This window comes from Ranitomeya imitator, chromosome 1 (genome assembly GCF_032444005.1).
Source record: "Ranitomeya imitator isolate aRanImi1 chromosome 1, aRanImi1.pri, whole genome shotgun sequence".
Lineage (NCBI taxonomy): Eukaryota > Metazoa > Chordata > Amphibia > Anura > Dendrobatidae > Ranitomeya > Ranitomeya imitator.
Genome location: NC_091282.1, coordinates 132,056,902 through 132,079,290, shown reverse-complemented (window position 1 = coordinate 132,079,290; position 22,389 = coordinate 132,056,902). Strand labels below are relative to the sequence as shown.

Sequence of the window (22,389 nt, the reverse complement as noted above, 5' to 3'; positions counted from 1 at the left end):
CCCTGCACCGCATCAGATACCTGCTGCTGAGACCGAGCAAGGTTTTGTTGCTCCATATTCAGTTTTTGCATCATCTCAGAGAGGGTGTGCATGGGATCCATACCACCCCCAAGCACCAGGAAAATGTTAGGGTCAGTTATAATATCAGGAACGCCGACTGACAGCACTCTGGTCAGTTCATGTGTCCTGCTGGGTGCAAGACAAGTGGCGTTCGCAGCTCACGGAGAGATAGCCGGGTCAGGGTGCGACCGCTGGCGTGCAGGACCTGCGGCACGTGACCGCAGAGCAAGGGACTGGGGCAGAGCCAGCCAGCGCTCTCCCGAAGGAGGTAGCGGAGAGCAGCGGGGACCAGCAGGACAGAAGAGAGGTCAAGAGAGCCAAGGTCAGTAATGGAAGGACAGCGCGATATACAGAAGAGAGGTCAGGTACAAGCCAAGTGTCAGAAACTGGAGGGCGACAGAGGTACAAGGGGAACAAGCAAAACGAGTAGTCAAAGCGGAGCAGAAGTCAGAAACCAGGTAAACAAATAGTACCGAATCAACAAACGAATGCCAAACGGGAAGACAGACTGGATCAGAATCAGGAGATAATATGAAAAGCATGCACAAGGCACAAGCACACAGGGGTCAACTAACTCAACCGCGGGCAGAAGTATAACTGACAAGGAACGAAGCCCAATAGAGGCTATTTAAAGCCCTCCCATAGCCAGCTAGAGGCCAACAGCATTAACCTCTGATGCACAAGCCAACAACTTAACATAAACCATGACAAGTATACATGCAACATATAAACGCATATTCACATTGGCCATAAACAGACAAAACCTTCAACTGTGACTTCTGACACATGGAAAGGGTCACCTTACCGTGGTGGGATGGCTTTTATGCTATTTTTGATCAAAAACAGTATTACTAAGAACCCGGAGATATTTAAATGCACTTTTGCTTTTTACATATTTAGTTACAGCAGGGTATATGATCATTTTGTTACTTGTAGGTGCTGTCTGTTTATGGCCAATGTGAACATACATTTATATGTTGCATGTAAACCAACTCAAATTCTAGCTCAACGTGTGTTTAATCAGAAGAGGCATCTTGTATGCCGTAGGTATGAGGAGGTTCGCAGGGCTCTGGACCACGGGATCTGATGTGGCCACTGAATCAAGGTCCTGCGAGTCATTTTTCTCAACTCTGTCAGAACCGCTTTAAGAAAATATATGCCATCCCGTAAAGGGGTTGCCCCAAGATTGTAAATCATTCCCTATCCATTAAATAGGGGATAACTTATTGATTCCTGGGGTTCTGATTGCTGGGACCCCTAACAATCCTGAGAATGGGGCTCTGCAAAGTCCCATCTGAGTGGAACAAATATCATACAAAAAGTTATCAGAAATGACAGATATTTAAAATATATCTGGCAAAATACATAACTGAAGACATTACAATGTAATTGGAAGTCCACTACTCTAATTCCCCAGACAAAAGCCGAATTTCTGCCTAACCGATATATTAAAACCATGTATAATCAACAAATAAAGTTGCCCTCTGTATCTCTATATCTCTACAGCATGAAAACATGAAATATAGGATATTTGAGTAGAATTACTACTCTAGAAAATAGGAAACATTGAGAATACTTAGAGAATAAATGGCCAATTTATGTATACCCAACAGCCGCGATAAGGTGATTTTCACTGCTGGGAACCTGCCTAATGTGAATCCTCTCCTAGGCTGAAGCCTGCATTTATGTGGGTAGATATCCAAATTTCATAGACCAATTAATGTACAAGGCGTACCTCCAACATAATATATAACCAAACAAAAAGGGAAGTAGCATACCAAAATAAAATATAAAAGAATTTTTATTTGACAATATTTAAAAGCCAAACAATACGAATAATACATACAAAAAAGGGGTACAAGCACGGCAAAGTGAGTCCAAGGCAGTCCATAAAAAATGGTACTATATATACATATAAATATAGCAGTAATAAACTGGAGTATACGTTTACATGCAACAGCAGGCTCTGGATTGCAGAGAAAAAAATGACCAAAATGTGCCTACTAAAAATAATAACTAGTACCTATAACAAAATAGCCAGACGATGCTGAAAAGCTATGCTAGCAAGAAAAATGACAAATCAGTATACGAAAGTCTAAGAGTGGTATGAGAACCTACTAGAGACTGCGGGTATATAGGGCCATATGCTGGTATATAATACAAAAATGGTGACGAAATGGTATAAGGCTATAAGGCAATGCCATTAAATAAGTATCAGTGCATAATGCTACTAGGTGAATACCAAATTGCGCCTATGTAAAAGCCGTACAGAAAGGTCATTAATAAAGTAGTGGCATTGTGCTCATACCTGCTAATGAATGAATCTGCCTGGGACAGGAAAACCCCGACGCGCGTTTCGCAGCGTAGCTTCTTCCAGGGGGTCGTGGTGGAGCCTGCTGTTGCATGTAAACGTATACTCCAGTTTATTACTGCTATATTTATATGTATATATAGTACCATTTTTTATGGACTGCCTTGGACTCACTTTGCCGTGCTTGTACCCCTTTTTTGTATGTATTATTCGTATTGTTTGGCTTTTAAATATTGTCAAATAAAAATTCTTTTATATTTTATTTTGGTATGCTACTTCCCTTTTTGTTTGGTTATATGTGGGTAGATAGCCTCATGCTATGATTAAAATCGCCAGAGGCTGATGCATGGAGTGCTCAGTCAGGCTTCAACCTAGGAGAGGGTTCACATTAGATAGGTTCCCAGCAATGAGAATCACCTTATCGTGGCTGCCGGGAACACATGAATTGGCCAATTTATGCACCAAGTATTCTCAATTTTTCCTATTTTCTAGAGCAGTTTTGCAATTCATATATCATATATTTCATGCTATAGAGCTACATTGTGCAACGTTATATGTTGGTTACATATGGAGATGGTTAGTTAGTAAGCACCTGTACACACCTGTGTTCTGCTTGGAAGTGACGATCAGTCTTTTGTTATTTATATTAAAACCACGATTTTAGTTGAACAGATGATCACCGGCAATATACTAGTATCCGAAGACCACACAAGAGAATACACATAATCTGGGATGTATATATAAATATATAAAAGTAATTACATGATAAATCACACTTGAAAATGTGTATATACATATAAATGAAAATACTTCTAAATAACAAAGTGGTAGCACTATTTAAATGCTTCAGAAGTAGGAAACAAACAATGTTCAGCTTCATCAGGGACATCCCTTCCCTGAGGAACCTGTACATGCGAAACGCATTTTTGGTTTGTGGTCGGAGTGCCACTCTGATATAACAGGAGAAATAACTGCCTTTGAATACATGTGGTCCTGTCAGCCTTATAATTAAATGTTCTTTGTTGTACTGATATTAAAGATACATGCACCTATATGTAGTGACAATTGGTAGATATATATGGCTGCATTTAAAACAGATATGTTGGACATGTTATAGATATGATGTAATTGGTTTCCTACTTATGAAGGCTGAACATAGCCCTTTATTATTTACAATTATTTTCTTCTATTTGTATATACCTATATCATGTAATTTTATATACAGTGGATACGGAAAGTATTCATACCCCTTTCAATTTTTCACTCTGTTTCATTGCAGCCATTTGGTAAATTCAAAAAAGTTCATTTTTTTCTCATTAATGTGCACTCTACACCCCATCATGACTGAAAAAAAACAAAGGTAGAAATTTGTGCAAATTTAATAAAAAGGAAAAACTGAAATATCACATGGTCATAAGTATTCAGACCCTTTGCTCAGACACTCATATTTAAGTCACATGCTGTCCATTTCCTTGTGATCCTCCTTGAGATGGTTCTACTCCTTCATTGGAGTCCAGCTGTGTTTAATTAAACTGATAGGACTTGATTTGGAAAGGCACACACCTGTCTATATAAGACCTCATAGCTCACAGTGCATGTCGGACCAAATGAGAATCATGAGGTCAAAGGAAATGGCCAAGGAGCTCAGAGACAGAATTGTGGCAAGGCTCAGATCTGACCAAGGTTACAACAGAATTTCTGCAGTACTCAAGGTTCCTAAGAGCACAGTGGCCTCCGTAAGCCTTAAATGGAAGAAGTTTGGGACCATCAGAAGTCTTCCTCGACCTGGCCGTCCAGCCAAACTGAGCAATCGTGGGAGAAGAGCATTGGTGAGAGAGGTAAAGAAGAACCCCAAAATCACTGTGGCTGAGATCCAGAGATGCGGTCGGGAGAAAAGTTCCACAAAGTTAACTATCACTGCAGCCCTCCACCAGTCAGGCCTTTATGGCAGAGTGACCCGACGGAAGCCTCTCCTCAGTGCAAGACATATGAAAGCCCACACAGAGTTTGCTAAAAAACACATGAAGGGCTCCCAGACTATGAGAAATAAGATTCTCTGGTCTGATGAGACAACGATAGACTTTTTTTGTGATTTTAAGCGGTATGTGTGGAGAAAACAGGCACTGCTCATTACCTGCCCAATACAATCCCAACAATGAAATGTGGTGGTGGCTGCATCATACTATGGGGGTGTTTTTCAGCTGCAGGGACAGGACGACTGGTTGTCATTGAAGGAAACATGAATGCGGCCAAGTACATAGATATCCTGGATGAAAACCTCTTCCAGAGTGCTCTGGACCTCAGACTTGGCCGAAGGTTCACCTTCCAACAGGACAATGACCCTAAACACACAGCTAAAATAACAAAGGAGTGGCTTCAGAACAACTCTGTGACCATTCTTGACTGGCCCAGCCAGAGCCCTGACCTAACCCCAACTGAGCATCTCTGGAGAGACCTGAAAATGGCTGTCCACCAACGTTCACCATCCAACCTGACAGAACTGGAGCAGATCTGCAAGGAAGAATGGCAGAGGATCCCCAAATCCAGGTGTGAAAAACTTGTAGCATCATTCCCAAGAAGACTCATGGCTGTACTAGCTCAAAAGGGCGCTTCTACTCAATACTGAGGACAGGGTCTGAATACTTATCACCATGTGATATTTCAGTTTTTCTTTTTTAATAAATTTGTCAAAATTACTAAATTTCTGTTTTTTTTCAGTCAAGATGGGGTGCAGAGTGAACATTAATGAGAAAAAAATGAACTTTTTAGAAATTACAAAATGGCTGCAATGCAACAAAGATTGAAAAATTTAAAGGGGTCTGAATACTTTCCGTACCCACTGTATTTTTAGATACATCCCATGTGTATTCTCCTATATGGTCCCCCAATACCACTATGTAACTTATTTGTGGTCTCCCTTTTCTAACATTTCTTAATAAATCAGTACAAATAATGTTTTTCCTTAGGCAGCAAACCACGTTTTACTCCATCCATAGTGCGCTACCTTAGAATGTTGCTTGCTGCTTTCCTTTCCTGGGGGAGGAGGTCGGGGTCACGTAAAACATCTTCCAACAAATTCATGACGTTCATTTTCACTTCATGGTACAATTCAAAGTCCTGGAGGATGAACACAGCAATGAAAATGTCTTGTAGTGCAGGGAAATCTAAGCATTGAGTAAATGCCGCCGCTAGCAACAAACTAAACTGCATGCTTCATAGAGCAGCGGCGTCTCGAGATGGTTTATTCAAAACATACAAACGATATGTAAATTATAAAAATCACCAGTAGATGGCACCAGTGCCTTAAAATTGAATAGGCGGATAGAGTGCAGGAGACAAGCAAAAGTGCAAAGACAAAAAAAGTCTGTAATGTATCCATTCTTTGTAGCATGTAGAAAGGCACATGTAAGAAAAGTTGATAATATATTTTAACCCCTTCCCGACCTCCGCTGTACTAGTAGGGCGGAGGTCGGTACCCCCGCTTTGATGTGGGCTCCGGCGGTGCCCTGCCTGGGGCCCCTATATGCTGCCTGTGGCCTCTGTATGCTGCCTGGGGCCCTGTACGCTGCCTGGGGCCCCCATGTGCTGCACGAGCCCCAGTGTGCTTAATGGGGCCCTGTGCACTGCTTGAGGCCCCCTGTGTGCTGCCTGGGCCCCATGTGCTGCCAGAGGCCCCTGTATGCTGCCTGGAACCCCGTTCGCTGTCTCTGCCCCCCATGCACTGCCTGGAGCTCCCGTGTGCTGCCTGGGGCCGTCTGCGCTGCCTGGTGCTCCCGTGTGCTGCCTGGGGCCCCCTTGTGCTGCCAGTGGCCCCTGTATGCTGCCAGGGGATCTGTGCACTACCTGGGGCCCTTTGTGCTGCCTGGGGCCGTCTGCGCTGCCTGGTGCTCCCGTGTGCTGCCTGGGGCCCCCTTGTGCTGCCAGTGGCCCCTGTATGCTGCCAGGGGATCTGTGCACTACCTGGGGCCCTTTGTGCTGCCTGGGGCCCTGTGTGCTGTCTGGAGCCCCGGTGTGCTGCCTGGGACCCTGTTCGCTGTCTCTGCCCCATATGCTGACTGCGGCTACTGTGCGCTGCCTGAGCTCCTGTGTGGTGCCTGGGGCCCCCATGTGCTGCCTGGGGCCCTGTGCACTGCCAGGGGACCCTATATGCTGCCTGGGGCCCTGTGCACTGCCTCAGGCCCTGTGCACTGCCTAGAGCCAGTTTGCTGTCTCTGCCCCCCATGTGCTGCCTGGGGCCACTGTGCGCTGCCTGGCACCCTGTGCCCTGCCTGGGGCCCCTGTGTACTGTGTGGGGCCCTTTGTGCTCCCTGGAGCCCCCATATGCTGCCTGGGGCCTGTGTGCTGCCTGGGACCACATTCGCTGTCTCTGCCTCCCCCCCCCCCATGTGCTACCTAGGGCCCAGTGTTCTGCCTGGGACCCAGTGTGCTGCCTTGGGCCCCATTATTGAGTATATCACTCAATGGTTCTCAAAAGCCTGAAAAATCTGATCTGCAGCAGCTGGGGTATATTCTGACTCGGAGGGGTATAAACTGGCCTAGGCCACTTTAAAGGGAACCGGTCACCCCCAAAATCGAAGGTGAGCTAAGCCCACCAGCATCAGGGGCTTATCTACAGCATTCTGTAATGCTGTAGATAAGCCCCCGATGTAACCTGAAAGATGAGAAAAAGAGGTTAATTATACTCACCCAGGGGCGGTCCTGGTATGATGGGTGTCACGGTCCGGTCCGGGGCCTCCCATCTTTTTACGATGACGTCCTCTTCTTGTCTTCACGTACTTTGTCTGCCCTGTTGAGAGCAGAGCAAAGTACTACAGTGCGCAGGTGCCGGGCCTCTCTGACCTTTTCCGGCGCCTGCGCACTGCAGTACTTTGCTCTGCCTTCAACAGGGCAGACACAGTATGCCTGCGCCGGAGCCGCAGCGTGAAGACAAGAAGAGGATGTCATCGTAAGAAGATGGGAGGCTGCGGACCGGACCGCGACACCCATCATAGCAGGACCGCCCCGGGTGAGTATAATGTAACCTCTTTTTCACATCTTTCAGGATACATCGGGGGCTTATCTACAGCATTACAGAATGCTGTAGATAAGCCCCTGATGCTGATGGGCTTAGCTCACCTCCGATTTTGGGGATGACAGGTTCCCTTTAACCCCGGGTATATTCTGGGTTAATCTGGCCTGTTACACTGGAAATGAGCGCATCGCCGAACCCCGTCACATGATCGGGGGTCAGTGATGCGTCGGCATAACAACCAGAGGACTCCTTGAAACCTCTATGGTTGTTGATGCCAGATTGCGGTGAGCGCCACCCTGCTGACGGCGCTCATAGCAAGCCTGTAATTCAGCTACATAGGAGCGATCTATGCATCACTGTATGTAGCAGAGCCGATCCAGTGGTGCCAGCTTCTAGCCTCCCATGGAGCCTATTGATGCATGGCAAAAGTAAAAAAAAAAGTTTTATAAAAATATGAAAAAAAAATAAAAAAAAATCTAAAAGTTTAAATCACCCTCCTATCGCCCCATTCAAAATAAAACAATAAAAAAAAAATCAAACCTACACATATTTGGTATCACCGCGTTCAGAATCGCCTGATCTATCAATAAAAAAAAAAGATTAACCTAAACGGCGTAGCAAGAAAAAAATTCAAAACGCCAGAATTACGTCCACGACATTGCATTAAAATGCAATAATGGGTGATCAAAAGAACATATCTGCATTTAAATGGTTTCATTAAAAACGTCAGCTTGGCACGAAAAAATTAACCCTCACCTGACCCCAGATCCTGAAAACTAGAGATCTTACGGGTATTGGAAAATGGCGCAATTTTTTATTTTTTCGCAAAGTTTGGAATTTTTTTTTACCACTTACATAAAACATAACCTAGACATGTTTGGTGTCTATGAACTCGTAATGACCTGGAGAATCCTAATCGCAGGTCAGTTTTAGCATTTAGTGTACCTAGCAAAAAAGTCAAACAAAAAATAAGTGTGGGAGTGCACTTTATTTGTAATTTCACCGCACTTGGAATTTTTTTTGCCAGTTTTATAGTACACCAATGATGTCGTTCAAAAGTAGAACTTGTCCTGCAAAAAACAAGCCCTTACATGGCCATATTGATGGAAAAATAAAAAAGTTATGGCTCTGGGATGGAGAGGAGTGAAAAACGAGAACGCAAAAATGGAAAAGGGCAAGGTCTTGAAGGGGTTAACCTGCCCTTTGTCTTGCCTCGTGCATAGTTTACAGACATGGACCCATTTGAAGGAGCGTATTAGTCAGAAACAGCAATAATCGTCTATTTTACATACTCAATAGTGTAAACCTGGGGCAAACTGCATTGTTTAATTAGGAGGAGCGTCAGCCACTTATACAGAATCCTGAACTCCTGCAGAATGCATAAACTATAGAAGACCTGACCCCCTTCTCTGCAGTGGGGGCCACACTAGATCAATGGAAAGTAGGGGATGTATTGGGATCGTTCAGCTGAATTCCAGCTCTTATCTCTCATATCCTAGTTAGAAACTTACATTAACAACACGGCAAATAGTCCACTCATCCCAGCCACTGGTTTTAGAAATGTCTCCAACCATTAAGCTTGATAAACAGTGTATGTGTACCGTACTTATACAGTCTTTGTAAAAATAATACAACCTCTCTGAATTCTATGGTTTTACATAACAATAATAAAAAAAAAAAACATCTGGTCCTTCCAGTCTGCTAATAACCTAATACTAACATCCTAAATAATCGGAACCTCCCGCTCCCGTCTCCAAGACTTCTCTCATGCTGCATCAGTTCTCAGGAATGCACTACCCCAGACAATCCCAGGATCCACATCTCTTTAGACTGGCCTATCGCCTCACCACAATAGTGTAACAATTCTTTTTTTGCTCTGTTCAAATTTTCCTCAGAATCTGGTCCCTCGAGTCATCTGTTCGCACACCCTCCATGCACTTAATAGCCCTCTGCATCTGTACTTGTAAGTACTGGCTGGTGACCGGTTCCTGCAACTATATGTTCAATTATGTGTTATTCTGTATTGTCTTTTATTGTCTGTACAAGTCCCCTTTGGGTTGTAAAGTGCTGCGGAATATGTTGGCGCTACAGCAATAATTTGTATTTAAATCTATTACTTTTAAAAGATCTTAAAATGAGTTAAATAAAACCCTAGAGGAACAAAACATGAGAAATTATACCGGGTCATTGTTTAACAAAACACTAGGCTAAATGCAGAAGCAATGTGTGAAAAATCATATACACCCCATGAATCAATTTAGAGAACCACCTTTAGGGTATGAAGTGCAAGATACAATGAAGAGGGCCCCCGATGCAAGAACAGCACGTGGGCCCCATTATGTGTCTGTGACAGAAGCTGCTTGTTGCTTTGGAGATGGAATAGGGCACCTTTAGCTCTTGGTCCAGTTCGCACTAATGGTATGTCCGCCCCTGAGGGTATGGGCACATTGTGTCTTTTGAGACACCATCTTTGGAGACCTGCCGAGATTTTCCTATGTGAATAGGCTTCTGGAAAGTGACAGTAGTCTTTTTTCCAGAAGTGGCTTCGCTGGCGGTCCTGCCATTGTTTTGCGGAAGCTAGGGCACCGGTGTCTTTTTTCCATAATGCTGGACCAAGATCAGCGACGCTCATTGGACCGGACCGCCTCGCAGGTGAGTATAGTAAGTTATTCTTCTTCTCTCACAGGTCAGGTTGGTGACAGATATACAGCTTTATAGAATGCAGCATATCCGGCCCGAAATGACCGCATTTCTTATCGGCCAAACCGGGTGACAGGTTCACGTTAAAGATTCAAGTATTGACTACATCAGTCTTGTCCGAAGAGCGGACAGACCCTCATGAATATAATACTAGGAGGGCAGAGAAATGTAAAACATTTGGGTTCTTTATTACAGTAGTCCAACGTGATGTCATAAAACCTTGTGGCAGATGTGTGACAATATTTAATTATCTGTAAAGTAGCATCTTAGGGATTCATATACAATATGATAAAAGAAGACTAAGCAGAGTTGGTTTGTAAAAGGAGCACATTAAAATTCATGTCTTTTGCCACCAGCCAAAAAAATTGACTTCATTAAGAGTCCAAAAATGAAGAGCAGATGTGTCAGCAGCAGCTCATGCAATGGCCAGTAGACCTGTCCTTATATGATCCCCTCGCTGTAATGGCATACAGCTGTACAATTTATCTCATCATTACAAACACAAAGGCAGCTGATGGCGGTCAGACATCACAAACAATGGAAATCTGTGCTGTTTGGGATGAGCACAATGGCGAGCGGACGAAAGACTTTTCCTTTGTCCTACAAGATGTCTCATTGTGCTCTAAACATTTTGTCTCTGTATTATACGGTCTCATGCCGACACCTCAAAAATTATCATGTACTCAAAGCAAACATGACAGTGTTAAACGGCATCATACATGGTCCTGCACAAGAACTAGAAAATGTTCTACATCCAAAAGACACTGAACATCTTCTGCCAGTATTCCCCCCACATATTACACATGATGACTGGGGGTCCAAACAGCCGCACACGCTGTGATCATCTTTTTTTTTTTTTGGGGGGGGGGGGGGGAACACTTCTATAAAAAAATATAAAAAATAAAAAAGGTGATTGTTTTATGAGGACTACCCCGATCGAAAATAACCTATTTTTTAACTCAGGTTTTTGTGTTGCATATATTTCCAATTTTTTTAGTGATATCATGATCTTTAGTTAAAAAATAAATTCCTGCAATTTTATCATTAGCAACAAAGACATTTTTAGGCTTATGCCACCTGTCCTTTCATGGAGATTTTTCATTAGACTCCTTATCATTAGGCCGGTTTCACACGTCAGTGGCTCCGGTACGTGAGGTGACAGTTTCCTCACGTACCGGAGACACTGACTCACGTAGACACATTAAAATCAATGTGTCTCTGCACATGTCAGCGTGTTTTCATGGACCGTGTGTCCGTTTGAAAAACACGGAGACATGTCAGTGTTTGTGGGAGCGCACGTATTACACGGACCCATTAAAGTCAATGGGTCCGGGTAAAACACGTACCGCACACGGATGTTGTCCGTGTGCAGTCCGTGTGCTGTGCAGGAGACAGCGCTACAGTAAGCGCTGTACCCCCAGCATGATGCGGAAGCCGCCATTCATTTCTTCTCTCCAGCAGCGTTTGCTGGAGAGAAGATATGAAAAATCTTTTTTTTTTTTGGTGTTTAAAACAAAGATCCCTGTCCGTGTGGTCACGCGGCACATCAGTGTGGCACACGTGCGGAGGCATCCGCATACATCCGCATGGCCTGCGTACCCAATGTTAAAGATAGGGTAAAGAGAACGCATTGAGACGTAGGCGGAGCTGAAGAGACGCGACAGTGGGCGGGGCTTCACGGAGGAAGAAGGCTTTCATCCGTAGCCCTGCCAAACGCTAGTGTGAAGCTAGCCTTACTCACTGTCAGGATTCAGCTCTGCTTGCAGATTCCAGCAGTCATCACATGGCCCCTTCACTCATATGCATTTTTCAATCTTACTGTCTCGTGACAGCGAGTTTCTCTTCCTGCTTCTCTCACTTTTTCACTGAACATTGAGAGAATTAGGGAGAGCAGCACATCGCCACGTGACTAAGTGTGCAACTCGCATATGTGCTTGGGAAGAGGGGCGCCAAACTGAACTCTTGCCTCGGGTGCCAGAAAACCTAGAAACACCTCTGACCCTGCATATGAGGGTCTCCTGTTTATAACATAGTAACAGAGTTAGCAAGGCCGAAAAAAGACATTTGTCCATCCAATTCAGCCTATAATTATTATAATCTGTTGCAGATTCAGGGATCTCAGTGTGATGTACCCCTTGATCCGTTCTTATTTTCACTCACATGACTTCTATTCTGACTTGACAGATCACACAGCGCTCTATGTGAGACCTGGAAGTGGATATTATTCTATGTGAGACCTGGAAGTGGATTTTGTAAGTAGGTCTATGTAATGTCAGAACAAGGCTCTACACCAGGGATGTCAAACTCAAATACACAAAGGGCCAAAATTAAAAGCTTGGACAAAATAGCGGGCCAACCTTGATATTTATTTTAAAAAAAAACTACAGTTGAGGACGTTTTTCCATATCATCAAATATAACTATGAACTTTTTCATATGGAAACAAACTTAAATGGGTTGTCCCACCAACAAAGTAAATTTTAATTAATAGATTTTAGAATAAAATTTTGAAATAATATAATATGTTATGTAAGAGCAGTAAAAAGCATATGGCCCAATAGCCTAATTAAATATGTAATAACAAAGGATAAAACAGGGGTGTCAAACTGCAATCCTCAAGGGCTGCAAACAGGTCATGTTTTCAGGATTTCCTTGTACTGCACAGGTGATAATTTAATCACCTACACACATCATGATTACAGCACCTTGTGCAAAGCTAAGGAAATCTTGAAAACACGCATGGTTTAAGGCCCTCGAGGAATGCAGTTTGACACCCCTGGGATAAAAGACCTTGAATAATACAGATAATAAAGTGTGATGCCAACAAATGTGCCTGTCAAACACAGTATGCTACCTCCACAGTGAATTCCTCCACACGAATGGTATTGCGACCCTACTGTGCCTCCTCCCTCAATCCCCCTGACAAAGATGGTGACCCCAGCACAGTATGATTCTTCAAGTGTAATCCCCACACAACCCTCCATACAGTATAATGTCCGCACACAGCCCTCCATACAGTATAATGGCCACGAATAAAGCTCCATACATTATAATGTGCCCCACATACTGTAGTTCTCCATATAGTATAATGGCCGCACATAGTGCTCCATACAGTATAATGGCCACAAAAAGTGCTCAATACAATACAGGGTGGGCCATTTATATGAATATACCTGGGTGGGCCATTTATAAAGTAGCATGCAAAAATGGCCACCTTGGTCTCCACCCATCTTGAAAAGTTTTCCCCTCCCATATACTAATGTGCCACAAACAGGAAGTTAATATCACCAACCATTCCCATTTTATTTAGGTGTATCGATATACATGGCCCACCCAGGTGTATCCATATAAATGGCCCACCCTGTATAATTGCCCTACATAGTGATCCATCTAGTATAAAGGCTCCACATAATGCTCCATACAATATAATGGGGTCAGGCATTGCCTTTCATACAGTAAAATAGGCCCCACAAAGTGCTGCATACAGTATAATGGCCAGAAAAAGTGCTCCATACAATATAATGGCCCCACATAGTGCTCGATACAGTATAATGTGGCCCACATAGTGACTGAAACCACGCCCCCCGTCCCTGACTGACAGCCGGCCCCATTCTCAGACCAGTGACTGAACCAGCGCCTGCGGTGCCCCCATTGAAACAGGAATGCTGCTCAGGAGAATAAAGTTAATTTTCTCCCCACAGTATTAGGCTACAGGCTGGTGCCGGCCTGCATAATAACATTATTAACCTGCAGATTAACCCCATATATGTTAATAGCGTTTTTTTCTGGTGACCGGTTCCCTTTAAATATTCAGATTTAGTAACTTTTTGGATTGACCAACAGCACTGTATTTGTTCAATAATGGACTTACAATGTAAGGCTACGCTGCGGTGTTGGGAGCAGCGTCGTCGACGCATACCGACGCATGCGTCATGCGCCCCTATCTTTAACATGGGGGGCGCATGGACATGCGCCGGTATGCGTTGTATTGCGTTTTACGATGCATTGCGTCATATTGACGCACAGACAGGGCGCAGAGGACGCTACTTGTAGCGTTTTCCCTGCGCCGAAATTCCTGCTCTGTACGATCTTATGACAACGCATGCGTCGCAAAACGCTGCGTTGTGTACATGCGTTGTTGGTTGCATCGCCGACGCTGCGCCCAACAACGCAAATGTGAACGTTACTTAAAAGTGACTTCAGACTCACAGATAAACCCCTGCGTGATCCAGCAAGTCAGAATAGAAGCCGTGAGACCCAGAAAAAGACTTAAGCGCCATTGGAAACTGGGGAAGACGGTGATCATTGAGTACATTACCACAATTGCACAGGTTTAGGCAATAAAAAACAGATTGGGAGAGCTTATTTAGTATATGGTACGAGATCTATTATCACAGAATTTTGGACATAAAAAAAGAAAAATTAAGTGACACATACACTTTAGGTGCCTGTAGTGCCGCAGCTAGCAGAGGATCTGGGATGCAGCTGCCGTGTTTCAGGCACATGCACAGCGCGTTCACAAGTCTAGTAAATGTAATATTCTTGAAAGGAATATAAAGCCAAGAGGCGCTGTCACATTAATAACACTTGGACGTGGTAAGAGATGACACGGGGGCTTGTAACTTCCAGGACTTATAATCTTTAAATGCATCACAAAGCAAATAAGAGAAAGGGAACCTGTCATTGCCCAACACGAGCCAGAGTAATGCACATCTAATTAATCAGACTGACTGCATGCTTGACTGACGCTTGCACAGCGACTTCCAGTTCTCACAGGGCTACGAGTTTGCAGCATCCTCTGATGATACCTTCCTAGTTATGCAATTAAGAGCTAGTATTCACCCCTGAATTCCCAGTGCAAGTGACAGTGCAATTATGTAGTGGAGTATGAGAACTGGGGCAGAATATTATGTAACTCACTCCAGTTATTAAAAAATAAATCCTGTGTAAATACAATCAGGAACAGACCAGAAGGCTATAGCCTGCTCTCCAAATATGATTTTGTCATTGACTGTACACAATATGCAGCTCAATGGGAATGAAGAAGAATTTCAACCGTAGGCCGTGTCGGTAAGGCAATGAATGGGAGTAAGGGTCCTCCGTCCTTCTATACAGTACATATACACATCCACTTTTATCTTAATTTGTAGACCTCATTGCAGAAATAAAGACTTCCAAAAGGTCTAAGGAGTTATTTTTTTTAAGCCAGTATGCAAGAAAAAAATCCCTAGTTGTTGCATAGTCATCCCTAGGTTCCTGCTACAGCAGTGCAATGGTTGCCTCTTTCTTCTCCTGAGCCTTGCACTACTCCACTTTCCTGGATGAGCTCCTCAAACTTCCTATTAGCCGATTCCACAGTCCCGTAGATATGGCAGCCAAAACTTGCACCAACGTAGAGATCGTTGAAGATCGCAATTGACTGAGAATTCCAACATGTGGCAATTAATGGGAATCAGTAGGTTGGATAAACCTTCCTAAGCCGTCTATATGGGCACATAGGTCATAGGAAGCTGAATAAAATGATACTGTGACATCTGCAATCAGATGGCTTATTCCAGAGAAATCCATGTAAATGAGCTGTTCAAGACTATGGCCAGGACCCTGATGTGCATAAGAATCTGCCTCCTGAGCATGTTTTAAGTAAAAGGAAGTGTTGCCAGTGTGATGTGTGGTGGCTGCTCCCTTCTCTCCTTATCTCACCGCATAGCTGTGTGTGATTATACCTGACACATCTACAGATTCTTCTCAGACTCCATCTCACAGGCAGACAGTGTTGTAATACAGCAGAGCTGTGAGAGCTGCAGCTCCTAACATGTTTGTTATGAAATAAAGTTCAGCTTTACTGGTCTGTGTTAGATACATGTCTCACACTGATAACAGTAAATACTCCCCACAATTTTTCCCCACATGTACAGTATAATGCCACACAATGCCTCTCAAATAGTAAAATATACCCACAGCATGATGTCCCTAAAATGCCTCCCCCCTACAGTATGATGTCCCCATAGTTCCCACACACATAGTATCATGCCCCCCTCACAAATGATGGCCTGTCAGTACAATGGATCCCACTGATTATGATGCCTCTCATATACCCACTCAGTATGATGGCCCCTCAGAATCATGCCACCATGGCCCCCAAGCAGTATAATGGCCTCCACTCAGTAAGGTAACCCCAAAGCCTACCACACCGTATCATAGCAGCCACTGCCTCTCACTCATTATGATGGCCCCACAACCCAACTTCTACTCACTATGTCGTCTCCCATGGATCAAGTCACCCATTAAAATAAATGCTTTGGTGAAAAAAAAGGCAGCACACTCCATCCCGTGTGTTATCAGAGTGCTTTTAGTTTTTGCCATTTAATGAATGAATAAAAGCTTTGAACAATGCCTAATGATAAAAATGGACACATGGACCAAAAATGGAATGAAATTGGATAAAGCCCATTAATGAAAAACAGTCTGTTTTTTCATATGCAAAAAAACCCCATACATCTGAATGAGACCTAAGGTTGGTTTTACATATCAGACATATATGGTCTGAGCATTAAACACATACATTACATGAGGCTGTTGAATTTGGGTAGGGAGAACCAAAAGCCTTTCACACGTCATGGTTTGTCCTTGGCCCATCAGGAATGTCGGATGTGTGAAGTTGGCCCTTTTTAAAGTTTTTGTGCAAATGTTGTATAACCCCTTGTATATCCATATAAATTGACTCTCTATATCCTACAATATGGACCTACAGAGCATTATGTAATGATGAGCCGCCCCAAAACCTCCCTATCCAACATCACTGAAGGGTAGCTTAATGGTCTTCACTCCAAATCGCACCTCACCACCTGTGCACTCGACCCCATACCAACCCACCTCCTCCCCAACCTCACCACCACTCTTCTCCCATCCCTAACCCACCTCTTCAATCTATCACTAACTTCTGGTACCTTCCCTTCTGCTTTCAAACATGCCACAATCACGCCTATCCTTAAAAAGCCAACACTCGACCCAACCGCTATGTCCAGCTATCTCTCCAATATCGCTGCTCCCATTCACTTCCAAACTCCTGGAGCAGAACTTTCCTTCCACCTCTCCTCTAACTTGCTCTTTGACAATCTACAATCTGGTTTCCGCCCCATCACTCCACTGAAACTGCCCTGACCAAAATTACTAATGACCTACTTACAGCCAAAGCTAACGGACAATACTCTATACTCCTCCTAGACCTGTCCTCTGCTTTTGACACAGTTGACCACTACCTCCTACTACAGATCCTCTCCTCCTTTGGCATAAAAAACCTTGACCTATCCTGGATCTCCTCATACCTTTCCAACCACACATTCAGCGTCTCCCACACTACCTCCTCATCCCACCCTCTCTCTGTTGGAGTCCCTCAAAGCTCTGTTCTAGGACCCTTACGCTTCTCAGTCTATACGCTTGGCCTGGGACAACTCAAATTCCCATGGATTCCAGTACCACCTTTACGCTGATGACACTCAGATCTACCTCTCTGGCAGATGTCACCTCACTGCTGTCCAGAATCCCGGAGTGTTTATCAGCCATATTCTCCTCCTTCTCCTCTCGCTTCCTCAAACTCAATGTGGACAAATCTAAACTCATCATCTTTCCTCCATCTCATAGATCTTCCTTACCTGACCTACCTATCGCAATTAAAGATATCACGCTTTCCCCTGTACCGGAAGTCCGCTGCCTCGGAGTAACCCTTGACTCTGCCCGGTCCTTCAAACCGCACATCCAAGCTCTTTTCTGTCACCTCCAGCTCAAAAATATCTCCAGAATCCATCCCTTCCTCAACCCTCAATCTACTAAAATGCTTGTGCATGCCCTCATCATCTCCCACCTCGACTACTGCAACATCCTTTTCTGTGGCCTCCCTGCTAACACCCTTGCACCTCTCCAGTCCATCCTTAACTCTGCTGCCCAACTAATTAATCTCTCTTCTCGATACTCCTCCGCCTCTCCCCTCTGCAAATCTCTTCATTGGCTCCCATTCCCTCAGCGTATCCAGTTCAAATTACTAATATTGACCTACAAAGCCATCCATAACCTGTCTCCTCCATATATCTCTGAACTAATCTCCCAATATCTTCCCTCACGTAATCTCCGGTCCTCCCAAGACCTCCTTTTCTCCTCCACACTTATTCGCTCCTCACCCAACCACCCCCAAGACTTCTCCCGAAAATCCCTCATCCTCTGGAATTTTTTGCCCCAACACGTCCGACTATCAACCACATTCGGATCCTTCAGACGGAACCTGAAAACCCACCTCTTTAGGAAAGCTTACAGCCTGCACTGACTCCGCTGCCTCCTCACCACTACCGGAGCTACCGCCTCAACAACACCGGAGCTCCTGCACCCCTCAACCTACTGTCTCCTTCCCCACCATCCTGTAGAATGTAACCCTGCAAAGACAGGGTCATCTACCCTCTGTATCAGCCTGTGATTGTTAGTTTGTCTACTCTAAGTGATATCTGTAACTTGTATGTAACCCCTTCTCATGTACAGCACCGTGGAATCAATTGTGCTTATAAATAAATAATAATAATAATGAGGTATCATCTGGTCATTTACAACAGACGCAGGGTCTAAAATTCATATTACAGATTTGCTAGACATAAGTATATTTTTTCTTTATAGAATCTATGTTTTAGCAATGAAACTTTTTACAACCTTTAGGCTACATTCCACAATGAATTTTTGGTGAGTTTTTTTTACTATGTGTATATTTGGAAAAATGCAAGCAACCTATGCTTAATGTACGTAGAAATTCTGCAACATCAAAAACTCACCTAAAACTCATCTTGGGGACGTAGCCTTAAGGTTTATTTGCATGAGCTGACTACCGACACTTAAAAGACCGCTGATCAACAATTGTGTTAAAGCCCGAGTATGGAGGCAGGCCCCTCTTAACGATGCGCACTGAAAGATCTGCAATAGCTCATTCAGGGAGCATAGGCTGCCATTAGTCTCGGCGGCACAGGTGCTGTTTACACAGGATGATGCGCTTCCAAGAACGATCATTTTTTTAATACAGCACAAAAGAGAATTTCACCTGACGATCAGCAAACCATTTAGGGTATGTGCACACGTTCAGGTTTTTTTGCGTTTTTTCGCAATAAAAATGCTTTACAAACTGCAGACATATGCATCCTATCATTTAGAATGCATTCTGCAATTTTTGTGCACATGATGCGTTTTTTCCGCAAAAAAAACGCATTGCGGTAAAAATAGCAGCATGTTCATTAATTTTGCAGATTTTTCGCGTTTTTCCCGCTATTCTATGCATTGGCAAAAACGCAAAAAAAAAATGCACAAAAAATGCGCAAAATAACACGTCAAAAACACGAAAAAACGCGAAAAAAACGCAGGCGGATTTCTTGCAGAAATGTCCGTTTTTTGTCAGGGAATTTCTGCTAGAAAATCCTGACGTGTGCACATACCCTTAGGCTTTTAAGATTATCAGGAGCCATGTCTCCATAGGAATACTCGATCACAATAATCTTGTAATCTTGCAGTGTAAATGGACTCTTAGCCTCATTTTCACACAAACACTGGAGACACAATAACAGTAACCCTGACACATTGTTCTGTAATACCTGTGAATGCTTTGAAACCCAGTGACGTAGAACATTCAAGACCCGGTTTGTGGCAGCCCTGCGAATTATGAACTCTTTGTCGCACATCCTTTCCATATTGTTAAAACCTACAGGGTAAAAAAGAAAGAAGACAAAAAAAAAACCAGAAAATGTCATAATGTACTGGCAGTGAAACACAGCACTCCTTTCCAGAAGGTTGGGCTTACAAAAGCCTATTCAAGGAATGATTGTTTGGTAAAATGCTGCAGTTCTGTTCAGATGCTTCCATCTAGGGTCACACGTACAAATAATACTATTTCATGTTGTAGACTGGAAGGCAAATTTATTATGATCAATTTAATTAAATGAAGAATTGCCTGCTACATCCACAATAAAGACGGAAATCTAAGAGCAATTGAACTATGGTGCACCGGGATTTAAAATTCATTTCCCCAGTTGCTGTAGGCAATCGGATACTTTGGTGACAAAATGAGGTTTTATAAGGTTCATTTAGTTTTATCCAAAAAAGCATACAATGAGCCAAAAATAGACATGACAAGAGCATATCTGGAGAAAAACACAAAAATGACATCGAAGGCAGGGTTATGCCTCAGCTGGACATTTTTGTGCACTGGTGTGGCATCCATACAGCACTTCCTTGTTCTGGGCAGGGAGAGGTTTAGCAGCACAACTGATACAATGGATATCAAAACTGACCCATAGGCAAAAAAGGTATCAGCTCCGGTATCAGTTTTTATCCAGATAGTTTGCTCCACCCCAAAAGGAAATCATTGGGTGATGAGGGGGTCTTTGTTCATGCTTAGGGTCCTAAAGCCAAAATTATGTCAAAGCATCAACAACATGTCTTGGCCAGTTGACATTTTATAAGCTAAACTTCTGTCTGTTTTCTTTAGATAAATCAATAGTACAACTGAAGGTATGAACCCTTGTAATTTAGCTAAGTAAAAAGGACCTCTTTCCGGAACCTATCAGATTCCCGGAGTTGCTGCCTAGAGAAGTCGACAGAGACAAGAAGGGAGAGGAGCAGAGATGGAGCTAGAGATGCAGGCAGGAAGAGAGGGAAACCAACCCAAAAAATGCAGGATGGAAAACATAGTCAAAACTAGTATTTTTACACATACACAAGCACACACACAGACGCGCGCACACACACACACACACACACACACACACACACACGCACACACACGCCAGCTGATCCTGAAACAGGTAACTTTTCATAACACGAGCAGATATCTGGAACAAAGGCTAAAAAAAGGGATAAAATGGAAACAAAAATAATAGAAAACCATAATAGAAAAAGAGATGGAGAAGAGGATCGGATGATCCTTAGAGCCTATACAAAGCTTCGTGCATCTGTGCAGACCCTGAACCGGCACAGTGATGTTAAAAATGGAGACATGGATGACCACTGATGGTAAAAACGGACACACTGATGAGACACCGATGGTAAAAATGGAGACGTGGATTACACACCGATGGTAAAAATGGAGACATGGATGATACATTGATGGTAAAAAAGTACACACGGATGAGACACTAATGCCAAGAAAGTACACATGGATGACACACTAATGGTAAACAGGTACACACGATGAGACACTGATGGTAAAAAAGTACACACGATGAGACACTGATGGTAAAAAAGTACACACGATGAGACACTGATGGTAAAAAACGGACACACGGATGGTAAAAACGGACACATGGATGACACACGGATGGTAAAAATGGACACAGATGAGACACTGATGGTAAAAATGGATACATGGATGACACACTGATGGTAAAAATGAAGACATGGATGACACACTGATGGTAAAAATGAAGACATGGATGATCCACTGATGGTAAAAAAGTACACATGGATGACACACTGATGGTAGAAAACGGACACCCGGATGACACACTGATGGTAAAAAACTGACACACGGATGACACTGATGGTAAAAAACGGACACATGGATGACACACGGATGGTAAAAATGGACACACGGATGAGACACTGATGGTAAAAACGGATACATGGATGACACACTAATAGTAAAAATGAAGACATGGATGACACACTGATGGTAAAAATGAAGACATGGATGATACACTGATGGTAAAAAAGTACACATGGATGACACACTGATGGTAAAAAACGGACACATGGATGACACACGGATGGTAAAAACGAACACCCGGATGACACACTGATGGTAAAAAACTGACACACGGATGACACACTGATGGTAAAAATGAAGACATGGATGACACACTAATGGTAAAAATGGACACATGGATGACACACTAATGGTAAAAATGGACACATGGATGACACACTAATGGTAAAAATGGAGACATGGAAGACACACTGATGGTAAAAACGGACACATGGATGACACACTAATGGTAAAAATGGAGACATGGAAGACACACTGATGGTAAAAACGGACACATGGATGACACTGATGGTAAAAATGGAAACAGATTACACACTGATGGTAAAAATGGAAACAGATTACACACTGATGGTAAAAATGGAGACATGCATGACACACTGATGGTAAAAACGGACACATGGATGACACACTAATGGTAAAAATTGAGACATGGAAGACACACTGATGGTAAAAACAGACACATTACACACTGATGTTAAAAATGGAGACATGCATGACACACTGATGGTAAAAACGGACACAG

At 43.4% G+C, this 22,389-nt stretch overlaps 1 protein-coding gene across 4 annotated transcripts in view; it reads right to left on the bottom strand.

The window, feature by feature from the left end:
• The window catches only part of RASGRF2 (Ras protein specific guanine nucleotide releasing factor 2), a 400,547-nt gene that overhangs the window by 22,985 nt on the left and 355,173 nt on the right, over nt 1–22,389 (bottom strand). For all 4 annotated transcript variants that reach the window (XM_069751051.1, XM_069751070.1, XM_069751043.1 and 1 more), the window contains 2 exons: nt 19,699–19,805; nt 5,376–5,488 (listed from right to left, as the gene is read on the bottom strand). In XM_069751051.1, the coding sequence (XP_069607152.1) occupies nt 5,376–5,488; nt 19,699–19,805 (220 nt within the window). The remainder of the gene's footprint in view (nt 1–5,375; nt 5,489–19,698; nt 19,806–22,389) is intronic.